At 38.2% G+C, this 27396-nt stretch overlaps 2 protein-coding genes across 3 annotated transcripts; one reads left to right on the top strand and one right to left on the bottom strand.

Moving 5' to 3' along the window:
* The first annotated feature begins 343 nt into the window (after positions 1-343).
* LOC126832334 (uncharacterized) lies at positions 344-5796 on the top strand. Its single transcript, XM_050563089.2, has 3 exons — positions 344-434; positions 3815-4163; positions 4584-5796. The coding sequence occupies exons 2-3, from the start codon at positions 3876-3878 to the stop codon at positions 5673-5675; spliced, it is 1380 nt and encodes a 459-aa protein (XP_050419046.2). The 5' UTR covers positions 344-434; positions 3815-3875; the 3' UTR covers positions 5676-5796.
* Positions 5797-7233: 1437 nt separating this feature from the next.
* On the bottom strand, positions 7234-26737 carry LOC126832489 (zinc transporter ZIP4). Of its 2 annotated transcripts, XM_056103347.1 has the most exons (14): positions 26182-26737; positions 23902-24536; positions 22110-22397; positions 20690-20807; positions 17036-17149; positions 16365-16483; positions 15010-15193; positions 13782-13951; positions 12821-13015; positions 12264-12341; positions 11014-11092; positions 9832-9984; positions 8743-8930; positions 7234-8225 (listed from the first exon to the last, which is right to left on the bottom strand). In XM_056103347.1, exons 4-14 carry the CDS (start codon positions 20781-20783, stop codon positions 8094-8096), a joined length of 1506 nt encoding a protein of 501 aa, XP_055959322.1. In that variant the 5' UTR covers positions 20784-20807; positions 22110-22397; positions 23902-24536; positions 26182-26737; the 3' UTR covers positions 7234-8093. The 2 variants fall into 2 exon arrangements, with proteins under 2 accessions (XP_055959322.1, XP_055959324.1); XM_056103349.1 differs by lacking the exons at positions 17036-17149; positions 20690-20807; positions 22110-22397; positions 23902-24536; positions 26182-26737 and having other exon boundaries at positions 16365-16740.
* Between the last annotated feature and the right edge of the window lie 659 nt (positions 26738-27396).

Here is a 27396-nt window from a genome sequence, read left to right on the forward strand (position 1 = left end):
AGAGAAATAGAGAGAAATGGGGTTTAACGTTCACTCGACACAGACTAGGTCATTTCGGGACGAACACATGGTTCAATTTTTTATTTCAATAATTCGCTTGCGCGTAGGGGTCTTTAGCAGTGGGAGGAATCGGATGACCCAGTTTCTTTAGGCCTGAATATTGTATAAATTATTAATTTGACATTAATTAACTTAACCAGACCATAATCAACTCTCGATGTCATCGCTAGCCTGCGATATTTACTCTCTCTCTCTCTCAGTTGAATAAACATGCGCATAGACATGTAGATTAAACGTATAATATAAAGAGATATAGTATAATTTACGTAAAGAGATCGGGCCAGTGACTTGTCACACCTAATAAGAGATAACAGCGCCATCTTGTTATGCAATCTATTTTAATCAGACATATTGTGTGTTTATCTATTTGTAAGGTATGTTATATATATAATATATATTGTCATTGTTCGTTTATAATACTCTTCTCTAGAGAGAGAGAGAGCTGAGAGACTAACGCATGGTTCGATTTTATTTCAATAATTATCTTGCGCGTTGCGGTCTTTAGCAGTGGGAGGAAACCGGAGGACTCGTGTTCGGGATAGAAGTTAATCTCAGTTTTATGTCAATTTATGAGGCGCTATTGTACTTTCGTATCTCTACCAGTTCTCGTGGTCGTAGGCACTTGAAATTTCCAGAGGGACTAGCAATGACCACACACCAAATTTCAGCCGAATCGATCAATAACTTTTTATTTTACCGACCTTTTAATTTCTAACGAGAAAGAACTTCATCCGTTTGACGCCATTTGCTTTGTTTACTATTTAGACTCGAATAACAAGACACTGAGACGGAAACCGACACACTGCACTAGCTGCCTAACACTGCAGTTCATAAAAATTGATATAATTTTCGTATACTTTAATTTTTGCGCGAAGCCACCATTTTCTATAAAATACTATTTGGTGTTGATCAGTGGATTGGCCTTTAGGTGTGAATATTGCCGTGACCTTGATTTTGACCTTGAGTCCAAACTTCCCATCCATATCGGGGCCTTTGCGTTTATGCTTGTCATGGCCTTATTTCTTACTGTATTATCAAAGTTAATGTTCGAGGTGAAAGCAGAGACAACGTCCTTCAGAAAAGATGGTTGGGTCAAAGTCTTAGGTCAAGGTCATCTTACAGAAAACTAGACTCAAACTTTTCAAAGTCATTTTTGGGACATTTATTATTAACGCAAATACGCAATACTTATATTATTGTATAGCCATACCACCGAATTGTTAGCTTGCTTTATCATAAAGCCTGTCATTGAGTCAACTGGCGTGGTTTCGATTACACGGTTGTACGTGACAACGCAAAGGCCCGTATATCGATGGGAAGTTTGGAGTCAAGGTCAAAGTCAAGGTCACGGTTGGTTAGTATTGACTAGTGGAGGTCACCATGGCCTTTCACATTGACCGCGCCCATTGACTTCCTTTCGGACACGGGTCCTCTGCGTTTGACCGTTTTCTGACCGAGCAGTGTGCGACAGGGCCAGGGTAAACGCCGATGGTTCAAGCCAAGATGATGGGCTTTGAAAATGGTTACGGGGTCAAGGTCGTAAGTCAAGGTCAAATGTCTCAAAACTGACTTTGAAAAGTTTGAGTTCAGTTTTCTGTAACATGACCTTGACCTATGCCTTTGACCCAATTATCTTTTCTGAGGGACGCTGTCTCTGCTTTCACCTCAAGCATTAACTTTGATAATACAGTAAGAAATAAGGCCATGACAAGCATAAACGCAAAGGGCCCGAGATGGATGGGAAGTTTGGAGTCAAGGTCATAGTCAAGGTCACGGTTGGTTAAAGTTGACTAGTGGAGATCACCACGACCTTTCGCATTGACCGAGCCCATTGACTTCCTTTCAGACACGGGCCCTCTGCGTTTGGCCCTTTTCTGACCGAACAGTTTGCGACAGGACCAAAGTAAACGTCGATGGTTCAAGCCAAGGTGATAGCCTTCGAAAATGGTTACGGGGTCAAGGTCAAATGTCTCAAAAATGACTTTGAAAAGTTTGAGTTTAGTTTTCTGTAAGATGACCTTGACCTACGACTTTGACCCAATTATCTTTTCTGGAGGACATCGTCTCTGCTTTCACCTCGAACATTAACTTTGATAATACAGTTAGAAATAAGGCCACGGCAAGCATAAACGCAAAGGCCCCGATATGGATGGGAAGTTTGGAATCAAGGTCAAAATCAAGGTCACGGCAATATTCACACCTAAAGGCCAATCCACTGATCAACACCAAATAAAATAAAACCAAGTACGAACAATCCAAACCATTAGACAAAATTCGAAGTCCTAAAAAAACGGTATAGGCAAAATAGTGTAATAAGGCAAACTAGTGTAATCAGCATATGGACTGTTTACCGTGTACAAAATACACGACAGACAGTGGTAACAGGTGTCCGGAAGAGTAAGCTTACCCTGCCTGGCGCCACAGCCGCCATAGCTGCATCCAAACTATTAGGCGAAATCTCGGTAAAATAGCGTGATTGGCCAATGAACTATCGGTATGCAAAATGCACGTGATAAACAGTGTTAACGATGTAGGAGACAGACATTATCAGGGAGACAGTATACGCGTCAATTAAATATATCTAGAATAATAGCCGAGAGAGACATGTTATATTTACCAATCAAGTCAATATGACGGCCATAAAACTTTTTAAAGGTTTTAATAAGTTTAGTTCGCAAGTATCCCTGTAGTTGAAGCTTAGATGACAAATGCCTCGATCTACTTAAAAAATCAGAATAAAATGAACAAGCTCTCGCGTAACGAATTAGTTGAGACACAAACACTCCATAAGCTGGTGATATTGGAATGTTACTACTAATAAATGGAAAGTTAACAATCGGAAAGTCAAAGTCATCACGTTTATCGTACAATTTAACACTAAGTCTATGGCAATTGTCAAAATCGAGACGCAAATCCAAGTAGGAAGCGTAATTGTCACCGTCAGTAGTATTTTATAGAAAATGGTGGCTTCGCGCAAAAATTAAAGTATACGAAAATTATATTAATTTTTATGAACTGCAGTGTTAGGCAGCTAGTGTAGTGTGTCGGTTTCCGTCTTAGTGTCTTGTTATTCGAGTCGGTTTCTGTCTTAGTGTCTTGTTATTCGAGTCTAAATAGTAAACAAAGCAAATGGCCTCAAACGGATGAAGTTCTCTCTCGTTAGAAAGTAAAAGGTCGGTAAAATAAAAAGTCATTGGTCGATTCGGCTGAAGTTTGGTATGTGGTCATTGCTAGTCCCTCTTAACATCCTCTGAAAATTTCAAGTGCCTACGACCACGAGAACTGGTAGAGGTACGAAAGTGCCAATTTGTGACACATATTTATTCTGTTCAAATAATAAACATCACAAACTCACAGAGCCCCCAAATCAAAGAGGCCGGCTTCGAGCTGGAGGCCACGTTTTTTGCAAAACAAAATCTAATATGAATATCCGGTTACATAACATATACCTAACGTGGACCATGCAAGTTTATTCCAAATTTTGTATCTGGATACCGCACAACCCGGAGAAAAACCACGAGGTTGGACAGGCGACCCAACTCCTTGTGTCGTACAACCGGGGAATCGAAACCACGCCAGTTAACTCAATGACAGACCTTATGATACAACGCGCACGCGCGAACCATTCAGCCATCCAACCCACTCTTTTTTTTATAAGAAAAGTCAGTAATATTTACCGACAGGAGCGTATCGCTAAATTCTTACATTATAAAAAAGCACCATGTTTCATTGATGTTTTCATTTTTCTTTTCAGATTTACCGTTAAAGACTACTAATACTTCAAGTTCGAAATTTAAAAATCAAGATAATTCACAATGGCCCAGAACAGAATGCCGGAATGTGACTACGAGAGAATACGGAGGAATTATTTATATTTAGTAGAGAATTTATTACCTAAAACAATCACAGGACATCTCTTCCAATATGGCGTCATTAATCACGACGAACTGGAGGAAATTACTCTTAAAGAAGAAAATAAAGGTAGAAAAGCCGGGGCTGAAATTCTAATAAGAAAATTACGATGGTGTGCTGGGGATTCGTATAACTTGTTTATTAAGAGTCTGGAAGAAAATGGCTACCATGATGTAGTCCAGACTTTAAAGGTAAGTCAACCATGTTAGAATATGAGAGAAGCAATCTGATTAAAGCTGAACTCCGATTACAAAACTACAGAAATAATTAAATAAAAAAAGGTAACGCCCTAAACGACCACCATACTTGTTTTCAATTTAGAGAAGAAACATGGCGATCGTTTAGGGGGAACAAAACCACAGGCAGGTCACGCCCACGTCCAGTATAAGCCGTGTCAAGCAAACTGTCCAAATCCGGTTAGCTAGTCAACAACCAAATACCCCCTGACTGATCTAAGTTCTTTCACTATCAGCTTACTGAAACTATTATTGCTACACAATTATTATGTCTGATCAGGTACATATTACTTTACTAATTAGACGAATTAAAAATGTCGTTATTAATTAATAAAAATCAATTTAATTAAATACAATAAATTGTTATATTTACAGACAGACGATAAAGCAGGTGAAACTCAAGCAGAAACTACTAGACAAACTTTACCTCTTGAAGAGGAAAAACAATATTGTAGAAAACACAAGAATGAAGAAATAGACGTCTACTGTATGGATTGTAACCGGACATGTTGTTACATTTGTCGTCAGGGACTTCACAAAAATCATAAACTATCTGATTTACACGAAGCTGAAGAAAACTGGAAAGAACAATTCCTAAAACTTAAAACAGAGTCTGACAAAAAGATAAAACAACTACAAGAACATTCTGACTTTTTAAAGTCTAAAATATCTGACCTAAACAAATCTTGTCAGGCCGCGTGTGATAATGTTGACAAGAATGTTAAAAACATTTGTGATAAAGTAACCGCGTTAGGAAGTGGAATTAAAGATGATATTATTAAAGTGAAAAATGACGAGATTATAAAATTAACCAATGCGATACAGGAAGCTGGCAAGATGACATCTAATATGGAAGAATGTTCGGATTATTCTGATCTTAAGTTACAACAAAGATCTTTAATTACGTGTCTGGACAAACTGGCCGATGTGCAGACAAACAAAAATCAAGATATATCGTCATATTTACAAACCCCTGTGATACGACATCCATTTTATGACATGGTGAAGATTGACGTAGAATCATTAAAACAACAAATGAATGAAATGAGAATCATGGATGGTCCAACTTTTACCAGTAGTTTTAATGTAAACCAGATAGTGAAGACAGACTGGAATTACTATGGTGATGATTTAATGATACAAGGAATGCCATGGTGTGTAGGTGTTAAACATCGTACAGATACACAAACATTGGGTGTTTACATGTGGTTGAATAAGGTAGAGGATAAAACAGTTAAAGGCGTTACAGCTGATGTTACATCTGAACTGTTAAATATCAACAGTGGTAGTAGGCATATAGTGAATAGAGGTACAGGAACATCATATATACCCGGTGGACAAACATGGGGTTTTCATAGCTTTATAGACTGGGATACACTCATTAATCCTGATAATGGTTACCTTGACGACGAGGTTATGTTCACACTACAAACAACTGTCAAAATAGATAAAATAGATAGAAATTAATCTGAACATCACTCTGATTAAAATACAGATGTATATTTCGTTTCGTTTTTTTTATACTTTCGATGGTCTACACTACATGAAGATCTGATAGGTTGTAGCGAATGGTCGCGTCAGAGGTCATACGAGCGGCTTTTGACCCTATGACATCAGACATTTAATTGATTCAACAATCAGCGTTGACGTTTCTAGTGGTTTAATTACAGTTCCGTGCCCTCACCCCAAAAATTAGATCTCTTATCTAATGAAAGTCAATTACTTTATTGTAAAAATTATCTCCCTTTAAAACTGAATAGTCAACTACAGAGTATATCTCACGGCGTTTAATTATTATAATGTTTAACCCTTTAACACTCGGTACATAGAAATATTGACTACCCCAGTTTCTTAAAGATACATTATGGTGGAAGATCAGATAAAGAACTAGTCGTTCTCACCATTATAGTTAAAAACTAGATAATGTAAAGGGAATATGCTGAAACGGCGGAAATTACTATAATGTTTTAATTTACCTGTTTCAGGTAATATTGACATTCGTGTTCCTGTTATAATTATGGAAAGGAAATGTTGACATAATTACTTGCATTATTTAAGCACCATTTGATTATGTTGTAGCAAAAATGTCAAACTCCCCAGAATGAGAGAGAGAGAGAAATGGGGTTTAACGTCCACTCGACACAAACTAGGTCATTTCGGGACTAACACACACACACGGTTCAATTTTATTTACATAATTCTCTTGCGCGTAGGTTTCTTTAGCAGTGGGAGGAAACCGGAGGACCCGGAGAAAACCCACGAGATTGGACAGGCGACCCTACTCCTTGTCACGTACAACCGGGGATTCGAAACCACGCCAGTTGACTCAATGACAGGCTTTATGATACAGCGCGCACGTGCTAACCATTCGGCCACCCCCCCCCCCCCAAGAATGATAAATTTAACAACAGTTCAAGGTGGGTGTTGAGCCACCGTAGTTCGGTGACTATGGCAGTGACTCAGTAATCAATATTTTCTAGAAGATTCATCTAATTATGTTGTGCTCTTGCATCATTGGCATTCCTAAAATTGTACTTGACAAGGAGTTAGGGTCACCTGCCCAACCTCGTGGATTTTCCCTGGGCCCGCTGGTTTCTGCCCACTGTTAAATACCAAGACTATTATTGAAATAAAGAGGTATATTATGTATTAAAGTAGCTAAGTCAAAAGTCTTTGACATTGAAAACACGGATTATTTGTCAAATTAAATCAACATTGATGTTATGATCTTACCGGGAAAAGCATGGGCTTCTGATATTCAATATTTAAGACAAAATAAAAATTGGCACGCGAATCACGTGCCAGAATGCTTTCGCGCGCCATTTATAATGCAGCGACCCAATAAACGAGTCTAAATATATCCCACAGGGCAATACTACCAGTGTAGACTGGAATAACCAGACGCCAAGGACTGTCATTCAATTTGAACGACGAACATAACTGATTAGAAATTAAAGTAAAAACAGAAACAATTGAATGTAAATCAGTTTATTTTTATTCATATTACATTATTATGTGACCCATTTCTAGGTGCCAAGGAATAGCGAATTAACTCCTTTAAACTAAACTGACGCTATCCATTGATGGTAACGTACCATTATTTGAAATAATGCACGACCAACATGTCAATCATACATTATTTATACTAGATGAAACAGTGGACTCGCGTGACGTATTTCATTGTCTGTAGTTGTTTAATGTTCTCGCTCTTGACCTTTAAACCACACTTAATAACGGCTGAAACACTGACGTGAATTCAACAGACATCGTCTTTGGAGAGTTCAAATTAACTACAATTCAGTTGAATAAACAAATCAATATTTTAGCGCTCAATCTGAATCCTTACAATGTTGTGAAAGTTGAATCTCTAATAGGATAATCAGTCCAAAAATACGGTTCAATTCCGTTCAGTATTTACAGAGATATGATGAATTAAAATTCTATCGATCAATGCCACTCGCTATAAATGTGCGAAACTGATTTAAAGCTTGGTGTATATATATAAATATTGTGGTATAATTGTCGCAATGTGACACAACAGCCTAGTTAAAATCCTATTGACTCCAACACGATAGATTATCTCGAGTTGATATTTTGATCTTTATTTTCTTAATCAAATTGTTAAATAATCAATCTGAGTACATATTAGCGTGGGTTATGCCGTGTGAAAAATGTTAATGACGCAATAGGACTTAAAATATTTATATTAAAACAAAAACACAAAAAAACGTTGTTGCCTGTGTCTCATGTACATATTAGCGTTATTTATTTATGCCGTTAGAAAGTTTTATATCTTAGCGAAAAATGCTAATGACGCAATGGGACTTTAAATATTTATATTAAAACCAAAGAAACGTTGTTGCCTGTGACTACGGCACCAACTATTCAGAAGCCCATATCGTCTTCAAATATGGCTATAGTTAACATAGCCGCATAACCGCTCAATATTCCGATATTCTGCGCTAAAAACATCTGCCAAGTGCGATGTTCTTGAAAATATTTCTGAAGTTCTGGTAACTGAAAAAAAAATTGCAATTTGTGTTTAAGAAAACATCATCGTCCATTAATTATAAATGAAATTAATTAAAAGAAATAGGGATTAACCTCCTATACATTTCTGCAGCAACCGGGAAATGAAGACAGGCATACTGATGCTATGTCGATTAGTGAGGTCCAGAGCTTATTCCGCCTTCATGAGCCTTGTTTGTGCAGATGAGTATAGTCCCCATTCCATTTCATTTTACCTAGCTCAAGTTCAATTTCAAAAAATAAAACTGAGGTTCGGCTGTGTTGACAGTGGAACACAAAACAGTTTTAATCTCAACACTGGCGTAAAGACATAACATATTCAACAAAGAAGACAAATCCATATAAATCGAGATAATTGTTGCGCCCCCCCCCCCCCCCTTTATGGAAGAGAGCTTTAATGTATAAGATTGTCCCTGTCTCGGTGTCTACTTTCCCCACCTATGCTCACGCCTTAGACCACTCGGTCACCTATGAAAGAAAGAGAACCGATCGCATGAATACTTACTAAGTTAGCTAGAGCTACATAGAGAAACATCCCAGCACCGACCAGAAAGATCCATTCTGTAGCAGCTTCTAGTTTACCAGCAGCTATACCAACATATAACCCAGCAAACGCCGTCAGACTTGAGACGAAGTTTAATATTAGAGCTTTCTTTATACTCATTCCCGTTGATACTAACACAGCAAAATCACCTGAATTATAACAACACAGCAAAATCACCTGTATTATAAAACAACGCAAAATCACCTGTATTGTAAAACACAAGACAACAAAATTACCTGAATTATAAAACAACACCAGGCTATTTTCTAACATTTTAATTGGTGGGTCACTCGGTCCATCAGTCCATCAAATTGGCCCACGAGTCTACCCAGATCACCAAAAATCGGTGGGTCAAGAGTTTGGGGACTATTCATAAACAAGTTACTTTTATTTACAGCATCTGTCCTTCATTCGTTTTACGGTCTCTGGTGGATGCTGGCCATGAAGACAGCTTTTTGATCATCCAGCAGATATGGCAGAATGCAGAAAATCAAAATTTTCTCGCAGTGCCGGATTAACCTTGTGGGGGGCCCGGGACATACCAACTGTGCGGGGGGCTCGGGACATACTAACTGTGCGGGGGGCCCGGGACATACCAACTGTGCGGGGGGCCCCATTGTTGTTTGTTCAAATTGTTCGTACTGACCGCGGATCGCACTAGTATGTACTCCGCCCCCTTGAGTGCCTGGGGTGTTTACCTCCAGGATTTTTTTGGTTGAAATTAGGATTAATTTTAGTGCATCTGAGACAATTTAGGCAGCGATTTCCTGGGCCCCCGAAAATCTGTTGGTACCTACCAGTCCCGGGGCCCCAATATCCCTTACTGCCCAGGGCCCCAACCCTCGCCCCCTCAGCCCAGGTACTGGTTGGCTCCGTCCGGGATAAAATATTAGTATGATCCAGAATTGGGAGGGGGCCTAAATGTGGGGCCCGGGACATTTGTCCCACTTTGGCCCCCCCCCCTAGATCTGGTGCTGGTTTCTCAAAGAAGACGCCCCTGGATGCATCAAATCATGTCTGATATTTCGTGCATGAGTTTATATTACTAACCTAGTTCATGTGGTAATTCGTGACATATAACAGCGATAGACGTGGATAAACCGCTAGACAACTGGCCTGTAAATGCTGCACCTATAGCTAAACCATCAGCAAAATTATGTATAGCATCTCCAACTATAACCATCCATGCTAAAGAGGCTGGTGCTGAAATAATATTACATAATCATTTAGTGGCTGTTAGCAATAAACTAAAACATGTACTGTACTTATAAAAAAACAGCTACTAATCTAGCTTGATAACGTTGAGAAAATACTTTCGAAACGTCGGCCAAATAAATAACCAGTCTTGTCGCTTTTCAGTAAGTATGTGTTATATAGAGAATCTCCTACCAGTCTTTTTTGATATCAAAATATATCAACACAAGTTGATAAAGTAACAAAAAACGAGGGTCTGCCGAGGTTTTTTTTAACTTTATCAACGAGTGTTGATATTTTTTGATATAAAAAAAGACGAGTAGGAGATTCTATTTATCATCCAATCCCTTCTTACGTGCACAAATAGATAAATATAATTCTTTGCTGTAGATTTCACTTTTACTGAACATTACGGCGTAGTGATACATCATTTTTTGACAGCAATTCAACCATTGCAAAGTCCTTTATATTTTTCCATCAAGGTCAACTGAATAACAATAGTTTATTTTTAATAAAAAAAGTAGTTACTTTTCAACTGACCAATCCAATTCATGTAAGGAGATATTGCAGTAGATTATGAAATATATCACACAAACGATATCTACTGTAGAATGTATTATTGGGTGATAAAGTGTATTACTCTATCCAGTTACTAAATATATTAGAAGTATGTGTTTTAGTTTATTGCTCTCTCCAGTTACTAAATACCTTAAAAAGTTTAAAACCAACACAAAGGATAACAATCACTGGTTTATTATACACGACGTGGCTCCCGTGGCATGTAGCAAGAGAATTGGGATTTAAAGTCCATTCGACACAGACTAGGTCATTTCGGGACTAAGACATGGTTCAATTTTATTTCAATATATCGCTTGAGCGTAGGGGTCTTTTTAGCAGTGGGAGGAAACCGGAGGACCCGGAGAAAACCCACGGTACAAGCGGGGAATCTAAACCACGCCACTTGACTCATTGACAGACCTTATGATGAAACGCGCACGCGTTAACCATTCAACCACAAACTAACAAGTACAAACTTACCTCGATGTCTGTTGACAATATTATCTCGTTCTTCTTTACACACATGTTCACCGCCATCTTGACTCGTTGAACACGATGCCTAAAAAACAAAATATATAACACATGCTTTTATTCAAATATCGCTAATCTATTCTCATGGCATAATACACGTATCTGTACATATGACGCAATGCACATAAAACAACACAAGTAATTATATTATATACACAGGACACGCTACAAGTAACTATACACAGGACACAATACAAGTAACTATTCACAGGACACGCTACAAGTAACTATTCACAGGACACACTACAAGTAACTATTCACAGGACACGCTACAAGTAACTATACACAGGACACAATACAAGTAACTATTCACAGGACACGCTACAAGTAACTATACACAGGACACAATACAAGTAACTATTCACAGGACACGCTACAAGTAACGATACACAGGTCACAATACATGTAACTATACACCGGGTACAATACATGTAACTATACACAGGACACAATACAAGTAACTATGCACGGGACACAATACAAGTAACTATGCACGGGACACAATACAAGTAACAATGCATGGGATACAATATAAGTAACTATTCACAGGACACACTACAAGTAACTATACACAGGACACAATACAAGTAACTATACACAGGACACAATACAAGTAACTATGCACGGGACACAATACAAGTAACAATGCATGGGATACAATATAAGTAACTATACACAGGACACAATACAAGTAACTATACACAGGACACGCTACAAGTAACTATACACAGGAAACATTACAAGTAACGATACACAGGTCACAATACATGTAACTATACACCGGGCACAATACATGTAACTATACACCGGTCACAATACACGTAACTATACACAGGTCACATTACAGTAACTATACACAGTACACAATATAAGTAACTATACACGGGTCACAATACAAGTAACTATACACGGGATACAATATAGTATGCAGTACCTATACACTGGGTACATTAATAGTAACTATACACATGGCACAATACAAGTACCTATACACGGGTTACAATACAGTAACTATACACAGAACACAATACAAGTAACTATACACAAGTCACAAAACAGTATGCAGTAACTATACACAAGTTACACTTGAAGTATTTATACACCGGATTTTCTAGCCTGTAGTAAACTAGAACTTCGTTAAATCAACTTAGTGTATTATTAACCTATAGTATTACCAGAACTTAATTAAATCAACTTACTGTATTATTAGAATCATATTGTTCATCTGTAATAACTTTTAACACAGAAACATTTATATTACTTAAATCATCACCTGACTATAAATAAACAATACATCAATACAATAAATCAGTTGGCATCTCGACAAATGAGGGGAATTGTGCCTGGACAGTGGTGTTTCTATCTACTCGGCGTTAAATTAAAGCTGCCGAGTTTTTCTTAAGTGCATGCCAATGTGTGCACGGGATCTTGGATATTTCGTACAATCCAAACGAATAGACACTCTTCATTTAAACATATTTTATTACTTTAAAGTAAATTGATCGTTCAAAACTTACAAACATTTGTAAATAGGTACTCTACAATATAATATTGTCGTGGGTGGTGTATGGCTGTCGTGTGTGTGATAAAGACTTATAATTAACTCGAGTATAAAGAAGTGTCACCAGATGTTCTATAAACAGTATAATATTACCGTTCCCTGTGTATGATCATGGTCGTGTGTTTGATAAAGGCTTGCAATTAACTCGAGTATAAAGAAGTGTCACCAGATGTTCTATAAGTAGTATAATCTTACCCTGTCTGGTGTATGATCATGATCGTGTGTATGATAAAGACTCATGATTAACTCTAATATAAAGAAAGCGTAGATACTAGCGAGTACAGCACACATTCTACTACTAGCTATAGAGATATCCGTCGATCCCGTTAGAATTATCTCACTGGTTGTTAATCCATCACCATCATCATCCTCACCTTCATCACTTAACACCTGAAATAATTATATATAATATTAACACCTGATATATTTACCTATAATATTAATACCTGGTTTAATACCTGAGAGAGTGAGAGAGAGAGAGAGAGAGAGAGGGAGAGGGAGGGAGAGAGAGAGGGAGAGAGAGAGAGAGGGAGAGAGAGAGAGAGAGAGAGAGGGGGGGCTTAACGTCCACTGGACACAAACTAGGTCATTTCCGGACTATTTTAGTTAGTTAGTTAGTTAGTTGTATTTTACGTCCGCTTCCACCGAGGTGATATCGCAGACAAATTTCTGGACTAACAAATGGTTCAATTTTATTTCAATAATTCGCTTGCGCGTATGGGTCTTTAGCAGTAGGAGGAAGCCGGAGGACCCGGAGAAAACCGACGAGGTTGGACAGGCGACCCTTCGCCTTGTCACGTACAACCGGGGAATCGAAACCACGCCAGTTGACTCAATGACAGACCGTATGATACAGTGCGCACGTCTTAACCATTCGACCATCCCCGCTCCCCCGAGAGCGAGAGAAACGTGATCTTAATACATGGAACAATTATTGAATGGGGTGTAGCGCCGCTGTCAGGGCCAAATTTCCCTCCTGCGCTCAACGTATGCAAGTCAAGTATTCATTATCCGGGTTGGTGCAGAAAAGTAGTGGGACGTTCAATCCGAAAGCGTTTCACATCACCGACCGCCAATCACTCTCCATAATACACAATCTGGTTTATCAAATAAATCTATAATTTATTTACAGGTAAAAATCGATTAATCAACTCACCTCGGGAAGTAAATGTAGTAAGGCATCGCCACATAAATTACCTGTAGCTAGCGCCAACAATGCCGCCATAACGTACTGTCTTACAGCTCCGGTTGCGGCTTTCATTACAACCGCTCCTAATACTGACATGATACTGATGATAGAAACAGCCAGTGTACCGTAACCATAGACTAAACACAGAAATAATAACAATCAAATCTTCTTAATCAACATGTTGGATACAGCCAAGGCACCGTAACCATAGACTAAACACAAAAAGTATTATAATATAATCTTCTTAACTAATATCATACATGATACTGATGATGGATACAACCAAGGCACCGTAACCATAGACTAAAAACACCAATTATAAAAATATAAAGTCACATCATGTTTATAACTGAAGGACGTTTTGACTAGAATTATTTAAACAAACATTATTTAAGAGCTAAATCTGCCTATTTCAGGTCTTTCTTTAGGCCTGAAATGTTATCTAAATTATTAATTAGACATCAATTAACATATCCAGGCCATAATCAACTCTAGAGGGCATCACTAGCCTGCGATCTTTAGTGGATTGTAAGCCGATTTACTGCATAACTTTCCTTCTCGATTAAACGATTAAATGGATAATCGAGACTATGCTGTTCATCGTACTGACTTTAGTAATGATGACCGAGGCTTATGGGAATTTCAGTTGCATAGTTCTCGGTTCATAGTGGATCAATTTGAATGAAATTTTCACCAAATTGCCTTTACATTATCTAGTTTTTAACTATTTAATAGTGAGAACTGCCAACTCGTTACCGAATCTCCCATAATGTAGGCTATCTTTAAAGTAAAATATTGTGGAGATAATAAGGGATTGCCAAACATCTGATAATACAAACTTGTACATTTAATCAATGTTAGTATGGATAATAATGATGATCAAAGCTTGGTTGATATTGATGATCGATGCTGAATGATTTTTATGCTCAAAGATGGGTTGATATTGATGATCGATGCTAAAAATATACTGATGTCTATTGCTGGAATATTCTTGATGCTTCATTGATGATCGATACTACTTTTGTACAGATTGTTAGCGTGCACGTACAATAACACTTGGAATAATAGTCGGGAACGCCGCTGTCCAGGCAAAATTGTCATGAAATGACAAGTATCATATTTTAGTCTCAAAATGATCGAAGTAAATCATATCCTTTAAAGACTGTACCCCTGAAATCATTACAAGAATACCTACTTTCTGTGTTAGACAGAGTAGTTGTAGAATTACATTTGATCTCTTCGGATTTTGTGCCAGAACGCGTCTTGGAATGGATGGTCAGCACCTCGTCGACTATTGACGGACACATCTGATAAAACTGCTCCACATTTACTCGATCTTTCATCTTGAATATCTTGAATAATTCCGACACATTATAACTCTGTCAATAATTAAAAGCAGGTTTATTGTCTTAGATAATAACAAGTTCCATCGTACTATGGCATGGTCCAGGAACTGACCATGGCGTCATCGGCGGCATCTTGGACAGAATACTGATATCTTATCAAAAACCTAAGTCTTTAAATCGATGCGCAAGTGTCCAAAAAAACAAGCATGCCAAATTTCGTGTCGCTCGTAAATCAATTAGCACATTCTTCATGTTCCTGAAGCAGCGACTGTGAGTTTTACAACATCTGGACGTTGCTAGATAACTTCACAATTCTCGTACTTATAGCTACGTTATCTATAGACACCCGAACAGTAGCGTCCAATCGAGGTTGTGACATAGCAACCTCCACGGAAACCTTGACATTGAACGAACCTTGACCTTTGCAACTCGATTATCACAGGTAAACAGTTTAGCTTGAAAGCGCGAGACTTGGTATTCGCGATGATCGTGAAATCCGATAGGCTCCCAAGCTGGACTTGTACCAAATCGAAATTAGTGCCGAAATATGCAGGGTATTACATGAAGGCCTTGATAAGATGTACGAAGTTAAAGCGTGATCAAGCCTTCTATTGAAGATGCACATCCTTAGGCGTTTCTCGAAGAGCGTCGCTCCCAAGAACCACAATAACAAGACGAGTAGCGATTGCGAACAGATTCTGGTCCAAAATTCTCCTACAGACGACCATAAAAAGTAGGAAACATAATACTTAACAGACAAATTCGCCCAAAAAAATTAAATAAAACCAAACATCATGCAATGTGCTATGAAGAAAAGTTTTGGCGGAGAGTGGGCGTTTTCGCCTACTTTTCATTGAGATTTAATTCTCAAGGGTCCTTTTACGTACACTGGGGGATTATGGCCTACTCTTACACCGAATTCCAACTATCAAGAGATCTTTACGTGCCCACCAATGTGTACACTAAAGCTCGGTTTTCTTCCCATCCCAACGACAAGACCGCCCGTCATGCACCGTCGACAACGGGTCACCATGCCTGGAAAAACCCCGAGGACCTTTCTCGGCCAACACCGGGAGGGAACGACAGATCTCCTGGTTAGCGAGCCCGTGTCTTACTCAGTTATTCACTACTGGCAGGGGCGATAACTTACCGACAGTCGACAAGGGAGATAACTTACCGACAGTCGCCAAGGAAGACAACTTACCATCGGGTTTGCTGTCGGTACACTCCGAGATTTTCTACCCAAGAGGAAATTTTTCTGTGGATCAACTCGAGACTTGGCTCCTACAACACTAATCATATCACCGATAAGACTTTCCAATTCTAGAAAACATAAGCAGACCAGTACAAAACCATATCCCCAAGAACAGGATCTCTCTTTATTAGCCACTTTCAGACAATGGAAGCACAGTTTACAATCAGCAGTGGCATGGCAATTTCAAAACATGCTAAATGCTAATTTGATTTCGATGCAAAAAGTAACCGTAACATGGCTAACCGCCTAGAACTAAAGTTCGCTAGAGAACGATCTTCTGGGATGGTAAACGCGTTCGTGGCTGCCCAAATTTCAAAATTGTCCTGGGGGAGGAACCTTGGACACCCCTCCCCTCCATCAAGACCCCACTAAAAGGCCAGGCCTGAATGGAAGTAAGTAATGCGAGTACAACGTCTTTAGACCGACCACGACGGTAGCTCTTTGACGTATAGCTGACTATCCCGGTCTTAGGAAACCGAGGTAACTACCTTGAGAGATGTTTATCTGTTGGTATAAGTAGACAGTTCACGACTGTTCACGACTATAATTAAAGCTATTTAACAATTAATGAAATACATAATTAAGGCTATTTAACAATTAATGAAATACATAATATCTACTTTGTTCCGTGATAAACATGTCTTCCAAATGAACTGTCTGTTCCCCATACTTGTGAAATATTTCTTCTACAAACATCAATTCACACGGTTCACCATCCAACGATATACTGTAACCTGTTGACATAATATACATATATGAAAACACCGGGATCAAACCCGCGACCTATTTCTCATATGGATACCCAAATTGTTAAAAAAAAATTGAACATCTTATCACATTCATTATTGTTGAATTTATTGACGTTGTAACTCATGACTTCATCTGGTAGACTACCGCCATTCAGGAGACGATCAAGGTCAAGACCAGTCGCATTACATCTTTCTTGTAAATCAGACATTTTTATATTTCATTTTGAGTGACGCCTGTATTATGAATGACCGGGACTGTACAGCGCAGTGGACGCTTACGACTGGCCCCCAAATCCATTCACTTGATTTGATATTTATTGTTTATTTCTTGCAATGTCTGTATAGTGTCTGGGTTTTTTTTCGCCTACGATTCTCCTGCTTGTACTATTAGAGTCAAAGGCCGAATTTTTAAATTGGATTGACTGAAGGTTATTTCGATTAGTAATTGAGCAACGGCTATAAGCAGACTTTGAAATATTTTAAGTTTTCGCCCCTTGGTAAAAAAAATATTAAATTTCAGGTTTTTGATTCTTGGTAAAATATGTTTTAGGTTTTCGATATATCTGCTAAGATATACAATTTGATATTATTTAGGTTTCCCGCTCCTGGTAGAAAAGTATCTTAGGCTTCGCTTCCTTAAATTATCCGTATGCTCAATATTTGATATACAATCGCTGAGATACGCAATCACTTGGACATACAATTTAAGACATAGCTGATGCACCATCACTTGTACATACAATTTTAGATACATTTGGAGCGTCATCGCTTGGATGGATATACAATCACTTACTCCAGAGAGTTGATTAGACTTGTCATTGGCGGTCACGTACAATACAGACGTGCAATGCACTATTCATGGGCGCGTACCCACCAATATTTTTAGTGGTGGGAACATGATATACTGTGTCCCCACCACTTATTTCCGATGTTTTGCTTACTGTTTATTTTTTGAAATTGAAATCATTCCAGAGCTTTTATTGACATTTCAGAAAGTGTAGAGTTGGTCCCAGGCACATGAGACCAGGGTCCTTGAAATTGTACAGCTGCACCCGGTGACCGATTTTTATTTAACAGGGAATATGTGATAATTCATATTATAACAGTAAATAATTAAAATATTCCATAGGGATTATAATAATATGTATATCATGTAGGTGTACATATCTGATAGGCTGGGTATTAAATAACTGAGATTTTGTTTTTATCTGGTATACTGGATGATAAATCACGCAAATTATAAAATTCCAAACACGTAATTTCTAACATAACATCACCAGTGTCACATTCAAAATAGATAATATAATAATCATTAAAATAGCTATGGGAACAATATAAACAGCTAGATTTAACTTTAAGAAAAAAGCGAAAAGTTATAATTTCAATGTGGTCGCCATTTTTGAATTTTAACGTGGGAAAATTCGCCTTCGCCATCGGATTTTTAATCATCAATGAATAATACAGTAAAATGTTACCTTTATTTCAATTGGGATTGAATATTGATATGTTTAGCTGTGTGTGTGGCTTGTTTTAGTTTATATAAATTAAAAGATTTGTAGGCCTGTACATTTGAGTATCCAATTGAATACACATTTTGCTCAAAGACTTTACGTAGTCTTCGAACACTACTAGGAATGGAGGCGGAGCTGGAATCTCAGTAGTGTAAATATTTCTAGTTCTTGTAGCGTACATGAGAGAATAAATCGTGAACGGTGGCTTGAAGATTTGTCTTTAGATTAGATTTCGTATCATTTGCTGCCTCAGGGATTAGAACTGTTTGCCTGAAAATGATGCTGAAAATACCCACAGAGTGCGTTTTAGAGCGTATAGTTTTCAAAAAATTTCGGGGGAGGAACCCCGAACCCCCCTCTTTACCAATAGTCGCCCGCGCATGCACTGTCCCCATCACTAATTTTTGGCGATCTGCGCCCCTGGCACTATTAATGTAAAAAAGGTCAGTCAGTAAGTTTTCGGAAATGTGGTGACTTTATAGTTTATTTTTGGGTGTAATGGGGGCAATCTATTTATGTAACTAGGGTGTTGAGAATAAGAACCCGGATCTTGACCGACCACGATAAACTGCATTATCATCTTTGACATTCATATAGTATGGAGGCCTGTAAACATTGTCGTGTTCTCGGGGCGAGATCCTGTTTCTTCGCTTTCTTACACCCCACTTCTCGCTCCCTCGACTTTCTCATTCCCCTCCCTCTCTCCTTCGACTTCTCACTTTCTCGGCTTCCTGTTTCTCGCCCTCGACGTGTCACCTTCTAGCGGCGAGATTATGAAATGGCTGCAATAGGCTTCCATAAGATTGGCCCGCCGTCATATTTAATATTTCTAAATAGTTTATGAGAGACATTGTCATGTCACCAAGATGAATTGCTAATCTGTTATCACTTTTAATAAGGTTTTGATTACACGAGGGATCCCTTATCAGATACTTCTTCAGGACAACCCGCACTTTAAACGTGTGAACAAAATCTGTGTTATGTCGTCTTATATAATGAGAGAGAAAGAGAGAGAGAGAGAGAGAGAGAGAGAGGGATGTTAACATCCACTCGACAAAAACTAGGACATTTCGGGGCCAAAACATATGGTTCATAATTCGCTTGCGCATAGGGATCTTTAGCAGTGGAAGGCAACCGGAGATCTCAGAGAAAACCCACGAGAGTGGACAGGCGACCCTATTCCTTGTCACGTACAAGCTGGGAATCGAAACCACACCACTTGACTCGATGAAAGACCTTATGATCTATGCGCAAGTGTTAAACCACAAGACCGCCCATCCCTCCCTAATTATTGAATGACACAAATGCCAAATAAATGAAATGGGGTTTAACTTTCTACTCTAATATCGAATTCCAACAGCCCAAGTTCAAAGTAAAGATAAAGTATGAAGTTGTAGGCTTAGTGCTGCCGGGACAAAATTCTTTTCTAGTATTGCATATGTAACCATGGAATAGTGCCATTTCACCATTTTATTGAAATCAACTACATATAAAGTAACCATTCGCCATTTTCGTTTTAATGTCTGGCGCGCAGTAATTTCTTGATCGCAACAGTTTATTACACGGAATAATTTCTTTCACACAATATGACCCGATGGGAGCCCGGAGACGGGTAGTTTACTAGCATCTTCTACTAACCTTCATCGGGGCCATGGTAGATCATTTAGTAAGACGTTGGCTCGCTAACCTAGTGTTCGATCCCTGCGCTGGTCAAGAAAGTTCATCTGGATTTTCCGGCGTGGTTACCCCATTTCAGTGATGCAGGACGAAGGTTCTGGCAAGGGACAACGTATGTCATTCGGACATGACGAAATACCGAGGTCCCATGTACACATATACGTGCACGTTAAAGATCCCTTGGCAGTTGGAATTCGATATAAGAGTAGGCCGTAGCGCCGCTACCTGGGCAAAATATCCCTCATAACACACTGTATGGCGTATGCCCGTCTTTTCATCAGCCCAGTCGGCGCAGAAAAGTAGGACGTTAAACCCAATTTCATTTAATTTCACTAACCTTCATTTAGTTGTTCTATAAGAACTTTCACCATTCTGTAGAGAAACACCCTTTCTGGGTAGGGGTTGATATTTCTGTCATGTTTCGTCAACATCGCCACATTATTACTGTTAATACACTATTAAAAATATATTAATAATTATACAATTTTATATAATCTAGTCCAGTGCCAAAAGTATTAAATTTGGTGTCATGGTACTATGAATTATGCTTATCATTTTAGTTTTTTGAGGTACATCTAAAATAGAGTTTTTGATGTCCAGACGGCCCGGACTCTCTCCCCTCCCCCCCCCGCTGATCAAGCAGAGCATATCTTGTTTCTGCTACGTTTCTCGTAATAACAAATGTACACTATAGTCCTATACATATACACCTAAATGAGCAGACGTGTTGTCTCAGGGTTTCAAACTGGGTGCTGCCTCCTACCGCCCCCTCCCCTGCTCAAATTCCAGAGCACGCCCCTGTATACATTCTGCACAATGAGCGTCATCTGCTTCATACTTTGGGAATAAATCTCTGTCCTGAATGGCCGCCATATCCAAAAATTAGTATATTGTTTTCTACTGCGTTTCTATTCCGTTTCACACCTGGCACACACACAAAGACTAAATAAACCTATTCTATTCCATTAAATGAAACAAGAATAAAAAACTTCTCAATATTCTCGAAGTATGCTTAGTGTTTTCGACTAAAATCGTCGATTGAGGACTTAAAATGTCAGTCAACTAGCTTAGTGTCTGTTCTCGAGCAGAGCTAACTGTAGACAGACAGCCTAAGTTTAGTATGTCCTGTATACTGTAAAGAAAATATATCAATCGACAAAAGAAACACTGTATTGTAGTCTATTACTAGGGTTGTCCCGTGGGGTCGTGGGTACCAATTTACCGCTTTCATAACAAAACTTATCTCTCTAGAGTTTCCACACTAACTGTAGACGAGAGGACTACAATATTGTAATCTGACATTGCCTTTTGTAGCATAAAATATAATCGTGTAATAATGTGACACAATAACTTATAAGAAATTCATTTTCAGGAAAGCTTCAAGGCAGATCTCCCATGGTCCTTCCCGCTCCTGTTCGCACGAATTGTTTGAAAAACTAATATTAAAAGGTGTTTTCTAGAGATTATCGAGATGTTTCTTGGGCTAACTTCAGGACTAAAAGCCCCCCCCCACCACTTTCACTACTATAACCCCCCCCCCCCAACTTCAGGACTATAAGCCCCCTTCTCCATCTTTAAGGGCCACCGGGCCTACCGTACCCACAGACCCATTCTCCACCTATCCCTGTTACTTTCAGTAGAAACTGCATTGCCACGTACATCTAACGACTCCTTATGGGGCGTAAATCCAATTTGGGTATGTCACATTTTTCAGATTTTATTTCGCAGTTTTACAAAAGATGAATAAATATACTTACCCTTTTGGCATTAATAAAAGTTTGTAAAGAATTTGAGTTGGGGTTATGTACGACCGAGTTATCCCAATGGTCAACCAGTTTTCTCAGGAGATTTTCGGCGCATTCAGTGCTCTTGCCAAGTTCGACGTTTTCACAATCTCCAGTCGGATCCAGGGTTTTCGATACAACCCTCCAATGTGCAGTCTGTTTAGTAGTTAGATTACGGCTACACGATTACACCGTCACAATCGACGCCATTAGATGAACGAAAAACTGGCTTGGTTCTAACGTTGCTACATCATCTACGATCTAAAAGTAATGGACAATGGAATCACTCAATCTGATTAAAACACAGATCTATATTTCGTTTCGTTTTTTTATGCTTTCAATGGCCTATGTACATGAAGATATGACTGTTTGTCGTGGAAGGTCGCATCAGAGGTCATACGAGCGGCATTTGATCAGACATTTGATAAACCAATCAGCGTTGATGTTTCTATTGGTTTACCCACAGTTCGGTGAACCTCACGCCAAAAACCCGCCGTAACAAGCCGTTTCATTGGCCAATCATTGGCCATCATCAACGCGGTTATATAACAACCAAGTAAAACGAAATTTTGAACTAGGATCTGTGTTTTATTCAGATTGTGGAATCAATGAAATGAAATGAAGTTTAAAGTCTCACCTTTCCGTCCCCATACGTCATACAGTGTGCAATGACGGAAACTTTGACCATACAGCAATTCAATTCAAACTTCCAAGGTTGTTTTCACCCCAAGAACATTAATAAGGAATCTAGTTTAAAGGGTATAATTTGCTAATATTTGGGACCTAGAAATTGACACAAATGGGTCGCAACGCATATAATAATGTAAAATGAATGTAAATAAACTGATTTACATTCATTCGTTTCTGTTTTTACTCTTATTTCAAATCATTTATGTTTAGCGAAATACGCCAAAAGTCTCAATTGAATGGCAATCTCTAGCGTCTGGTTATTCCAGTCTACAATGATAGTATTTATTGTGCAAGTTCTCCTGATAAGAATATAGCGTCACCATTTGACAAATGGGGCTGAAACTCATTACAGTAAACGATTCATGTACCAATGGTAAAATATTTATTTTGTCTTAAATATTGGATATCAGAAGCCCATATTTTCCTGGTAAGGTCACAACATCAACGTAGATTTAAATTGACAAATAATTCGTTTTTTCAATGTCAAGACTTTGGATGATATTGAGTTAGAGACTTGGCTACTTTAATATTATTGTAATATTGTTGGAATAAGGGATAAAATACACACAAGTGTCACTTTAAGATACCCCCCCCCCCCCCACACACACACCTCTTATAATGGAACACACTGTCATCTGGATCCTAAAATTCAAATTCCATTTGTAAAAGACAAATTCGAACCGGAAGTGGTGTGACAGAGACAGCAAAAGTTCCTGGGAATTTGTGAGGTTGAAATCTTCAACTTCATCAGTGACGGATCCAGTTGTGTAGGCAAATTATTGAAAGGTTCTGTTTCATCTGAGTTTTGGTTAGACCTAGACAACTAGCTATAGTCCTACGTGCTGGCTTTGGATAATACATGTAATGCCAGTCAGGGAATATGATCTCTGGTCTGTACGTGGCAGGGGTTGGGGCCACTTGTCTAGGACCGTGTATTATTCATATTTCTAAAATATGTGTCGAGTGGACGTTAAACCCCATCTCTCTCTCTCTCCCTCTTTCTCTCTGTGTGTGTGTGTGTGTGTGTCTCTCTCTCTCTCTCTTGATAAGTGTAGTAAAACAGCCACCTCCTTACCTGTTCATACGTTTTACTTTTCCTCAAACAATCTGTTTGATTAGGTAATATACCGAAGCCTCTGAGTAGTCTATCTGTAACGGCTACCCGAGTAGCATTATCATTAACATTAATCTCGATATCTTCATATTCAGATTCCTCATCTATTAAATCCTCTGGTCGTTCGAACGGGTTGTGTCCATTTGCAAACGGGTACGGTCTCTCTTGGTTACTGTTGATTATGATCTGAAAATTCTGGTTGATGTTCAAGATTGGTTTCTTCTTGTGATTTGTAGATTTGCCTATGGTCTGTTTGCCATTTGAAGAACCTCTTTTGTCAAATGCTACTGTATCCACGATTAACAATGATTCATCCGACGTTGTGTTGGTCAAATTCCCCGATGTCAACAGAGATGCTGTTTTCACATCTTGGGAATCTGTCGAGCTTTCTAGTGAGATTTCTTCACCGTCCCTTAAAGGCTCTATTAGACTGTCTTGATCATGATTGTGTTTAGTTCTGGTGTTGTGTGATAATTCTGAGATAAGTTCCGTTGCATTTGATAACTTTCCATCGATTGTTAATGTTAATCCACACCCGAACAATACTATTATTAACAGCCCCGAACGTTGATTGATGTGCCTGTACATGGCCATATCTATAACATAAGTATACAACAGTTATAAACATAAATAATTGAAAAAAATAAAGACAAATAAAACAAATAAAGATTAATACAAAATAAATAAAAAAAAAGAAAGAAATAAAGATATTTTTTTTTTTAGAAAAATAAAGACAAAAGTTTTATTTTGAAAAGATAAAGACATTTTTTTTAAAATAAAGATAAATATTGTTGTTTTTTTTTAAATGAAGATAAAAAGTTTTTTTTTTTTTAAAAAAAATAAGAATAAAATAATTTGTAAAAAATAAAAAAAAATATATTTTTAAAAATAAAGATAAGTGTGTTTTTTTTTTTTATAAAAAAGATAAATGTGTTTTTTTTTAAAAAGATACATGTGGTTTTTTTTTAAAAAATGAAGATAAATATTTTTTTTAAAATAAAGATAAATATATTTTTAAAATTAAAAATAAATATCTAAATAAATAAATTAACATAAATAAAAACAAATAATAAACATGAATAAAAAAAACCCCAAAAAACAAAAAAAATAAACATAAAAAATAAAAATAAACTTTAAAAAATCTTTGCCTTAACAAGAGTGAAGAAATAAACATAATTTAAAAAATTAACGAAATAATAATAATAATAAAAAAAGAATAAAATGTTTTTAGCATTTAAGATATTGACTATTTTCTTATATTGCGTCAGATAATGTCTGTTCATCCGTGAATTAAAGATTTGCCCGGAGAAGTAAGTTATAATGTAGCTGTAGTGGGACCTGTAGCATTGTTATAAAAGGGTCTAAATTTAAACATTAAGTGTGGTTTAATGGTCTCGAGCGAGACATTAAGTAATATATTGAATGTTTCAATATATTACGCAATGTCTTAAGTTCGAGACCATTAAACAACTTCAAATACAGACACTCGCACGTGCTTTGCAATGAAATACGTCACACGGGTCCAAAAGTTTAACTATAGTATAAATAATGTACGCTTGGCACATTGCCCGTACCATTATTTGAAATAATGATACGCAAACATCAAAGGATGACGTCACATCCGTATTCTAAACACAAATACCACATGCCCATTAATTAATGTGTTAAAATAATAACCCCAAGAATTACCTGAAGGCACAGGACCGGGTTAAAATTTAAAAAATACAGGTAAATATTAAAATATTAAAGAAGTTGGCAATCACGTAAACGAAACCTGGACAGTCGGAATTTGATTACGAGTAGGAGCAAAAGCCGCTGTCCTGGCAAAATTCTCTCTCATACCACACTACATAGTGTATGCCAGTCTTCATTATCCTTTTTGATGGACAAAGAGTCGAACGTTAAACCCCATTTCATTTAAAGAATGTTGTGTTAACAACATTAGTTTCTGACGCTCAACTCGTATAGTTGTTGGTATAGGACGAAAACCCGAGGTCCCGTGCACGTAAAAGAACCCTCGACAGCTGGAATTCTATATCAGCACACTGGCACACTGTATGTCCGTCTATCCCGGGTGTTTGAAAAAACGTAGGACCCCATTTCTGAAGCTCAACTCGTATACTTAGTCTTCCGACTATAAAATTGATGGATTACTGAAATTACCTGTCTGCGACATTCCTTCGGTAGAAGCGGACGTTGAAAAAAAATATTTCACACACACACACACAAAGACCAACTTACCCGGTACAAATTGATGTGAAGATAATCCGGTATAGTTCAATTAAAATTGCTATTATTTATTACAACAGAGATCCGTCATCAAGTTTTACTTCTAGTAAAGAATTGAGGAATCCGACCTTCACAGGCAACCGAGTACTGTTCCCAGTAAAGAACTGTAGAATCCGACCACAACAAGCAATTGGTTACCGTTCTCCGTAAAATACTGTAGAAGTTACCACCACAAGAAGTCGGTCACCCTTAGCAGTAACAGATTGCAGAATACGAAAACCACCAGCAATGCGTTATCGGTCCCAGTAAAGAATCGAATAAACCAACCTCCACACGCCAGCGGTTACCGTTCCTAATAATGAGTTGTAGAATCCGACCTTCACGCGCAACTGGTTACCGTTCCTAGTAATGAATTGTAGAATCCGACCTTCACACGCAACCGGTTACCGTTCCTAGCAATGAATTGTAGAATTCTACCTCCACGCAATCGGTTGTCGTTCCGAATTGAATAATACGACTACTACACGCAACTAGTTACCGTTCCTATTGCAGAATACAAGAATCCGATCACCACACGCAAGCGGTTACCACACATGCTTAATAATAGGTCGCTAACACAACTCTGGGAGGAGACGAGATAACCTTAAACGGTTAATCTAAAACCCCAGATGTCACAATTCACGGCTTTAAGATTCACATAACAGTAATACAATCGTTGTAATCTTTATCGTAAATCCAACGTTCGCCTTAAAGGGGCTAGACTTTTAGAGAGAGAGAGAGAGAGAGAGAGAGAGGGGGGGGGGGGGGTAATGTCCACTCGACATAAACTAGGTCATTTCGGGACTAACATGTGCTAGAAAGGGTTCTTTAGCAGTGTGTTGGGTGTGGGAGTGGAGTGGAGAAAGCGACCCTACTGGATGGCACGCACCACTTGACTCTAGAGAAAGTAATCATAAATCAACTGGGAATAAGCCAGGAAGTCACATTCACGCGTATCTACCCAATTAAAAATACATCCCCCCGGTTTTGACGTAGAGTATTTATTGGAAAAAGGTCTATGACAGAACATTTTTATTTTGAGAGAACAAATCAACACACGAATTTATAGTTAAATAGGGGATCACGTGGCTAAGTGGGTAAGACGCTAGCTCGCTAGCCTGGGGGTCGGGTGTTCGATCCCTGCATTGGCCGAGAAAGTTCATCCAGATTTTCCGGCGTGGTTCTCCC

This window comes from Patella vulgata, chromosome 9, assembly GCF_932274485.2.
Source record: "Patella vulgata chromosome 9, xgPatVulg1.2, whole genome shotgun sequence".
Classification (NCBI taxonomy): Eukaryota; Metazoa; Mollusca; class Gastropoda; family Patellidae; genus Patella; species Patella vulgata.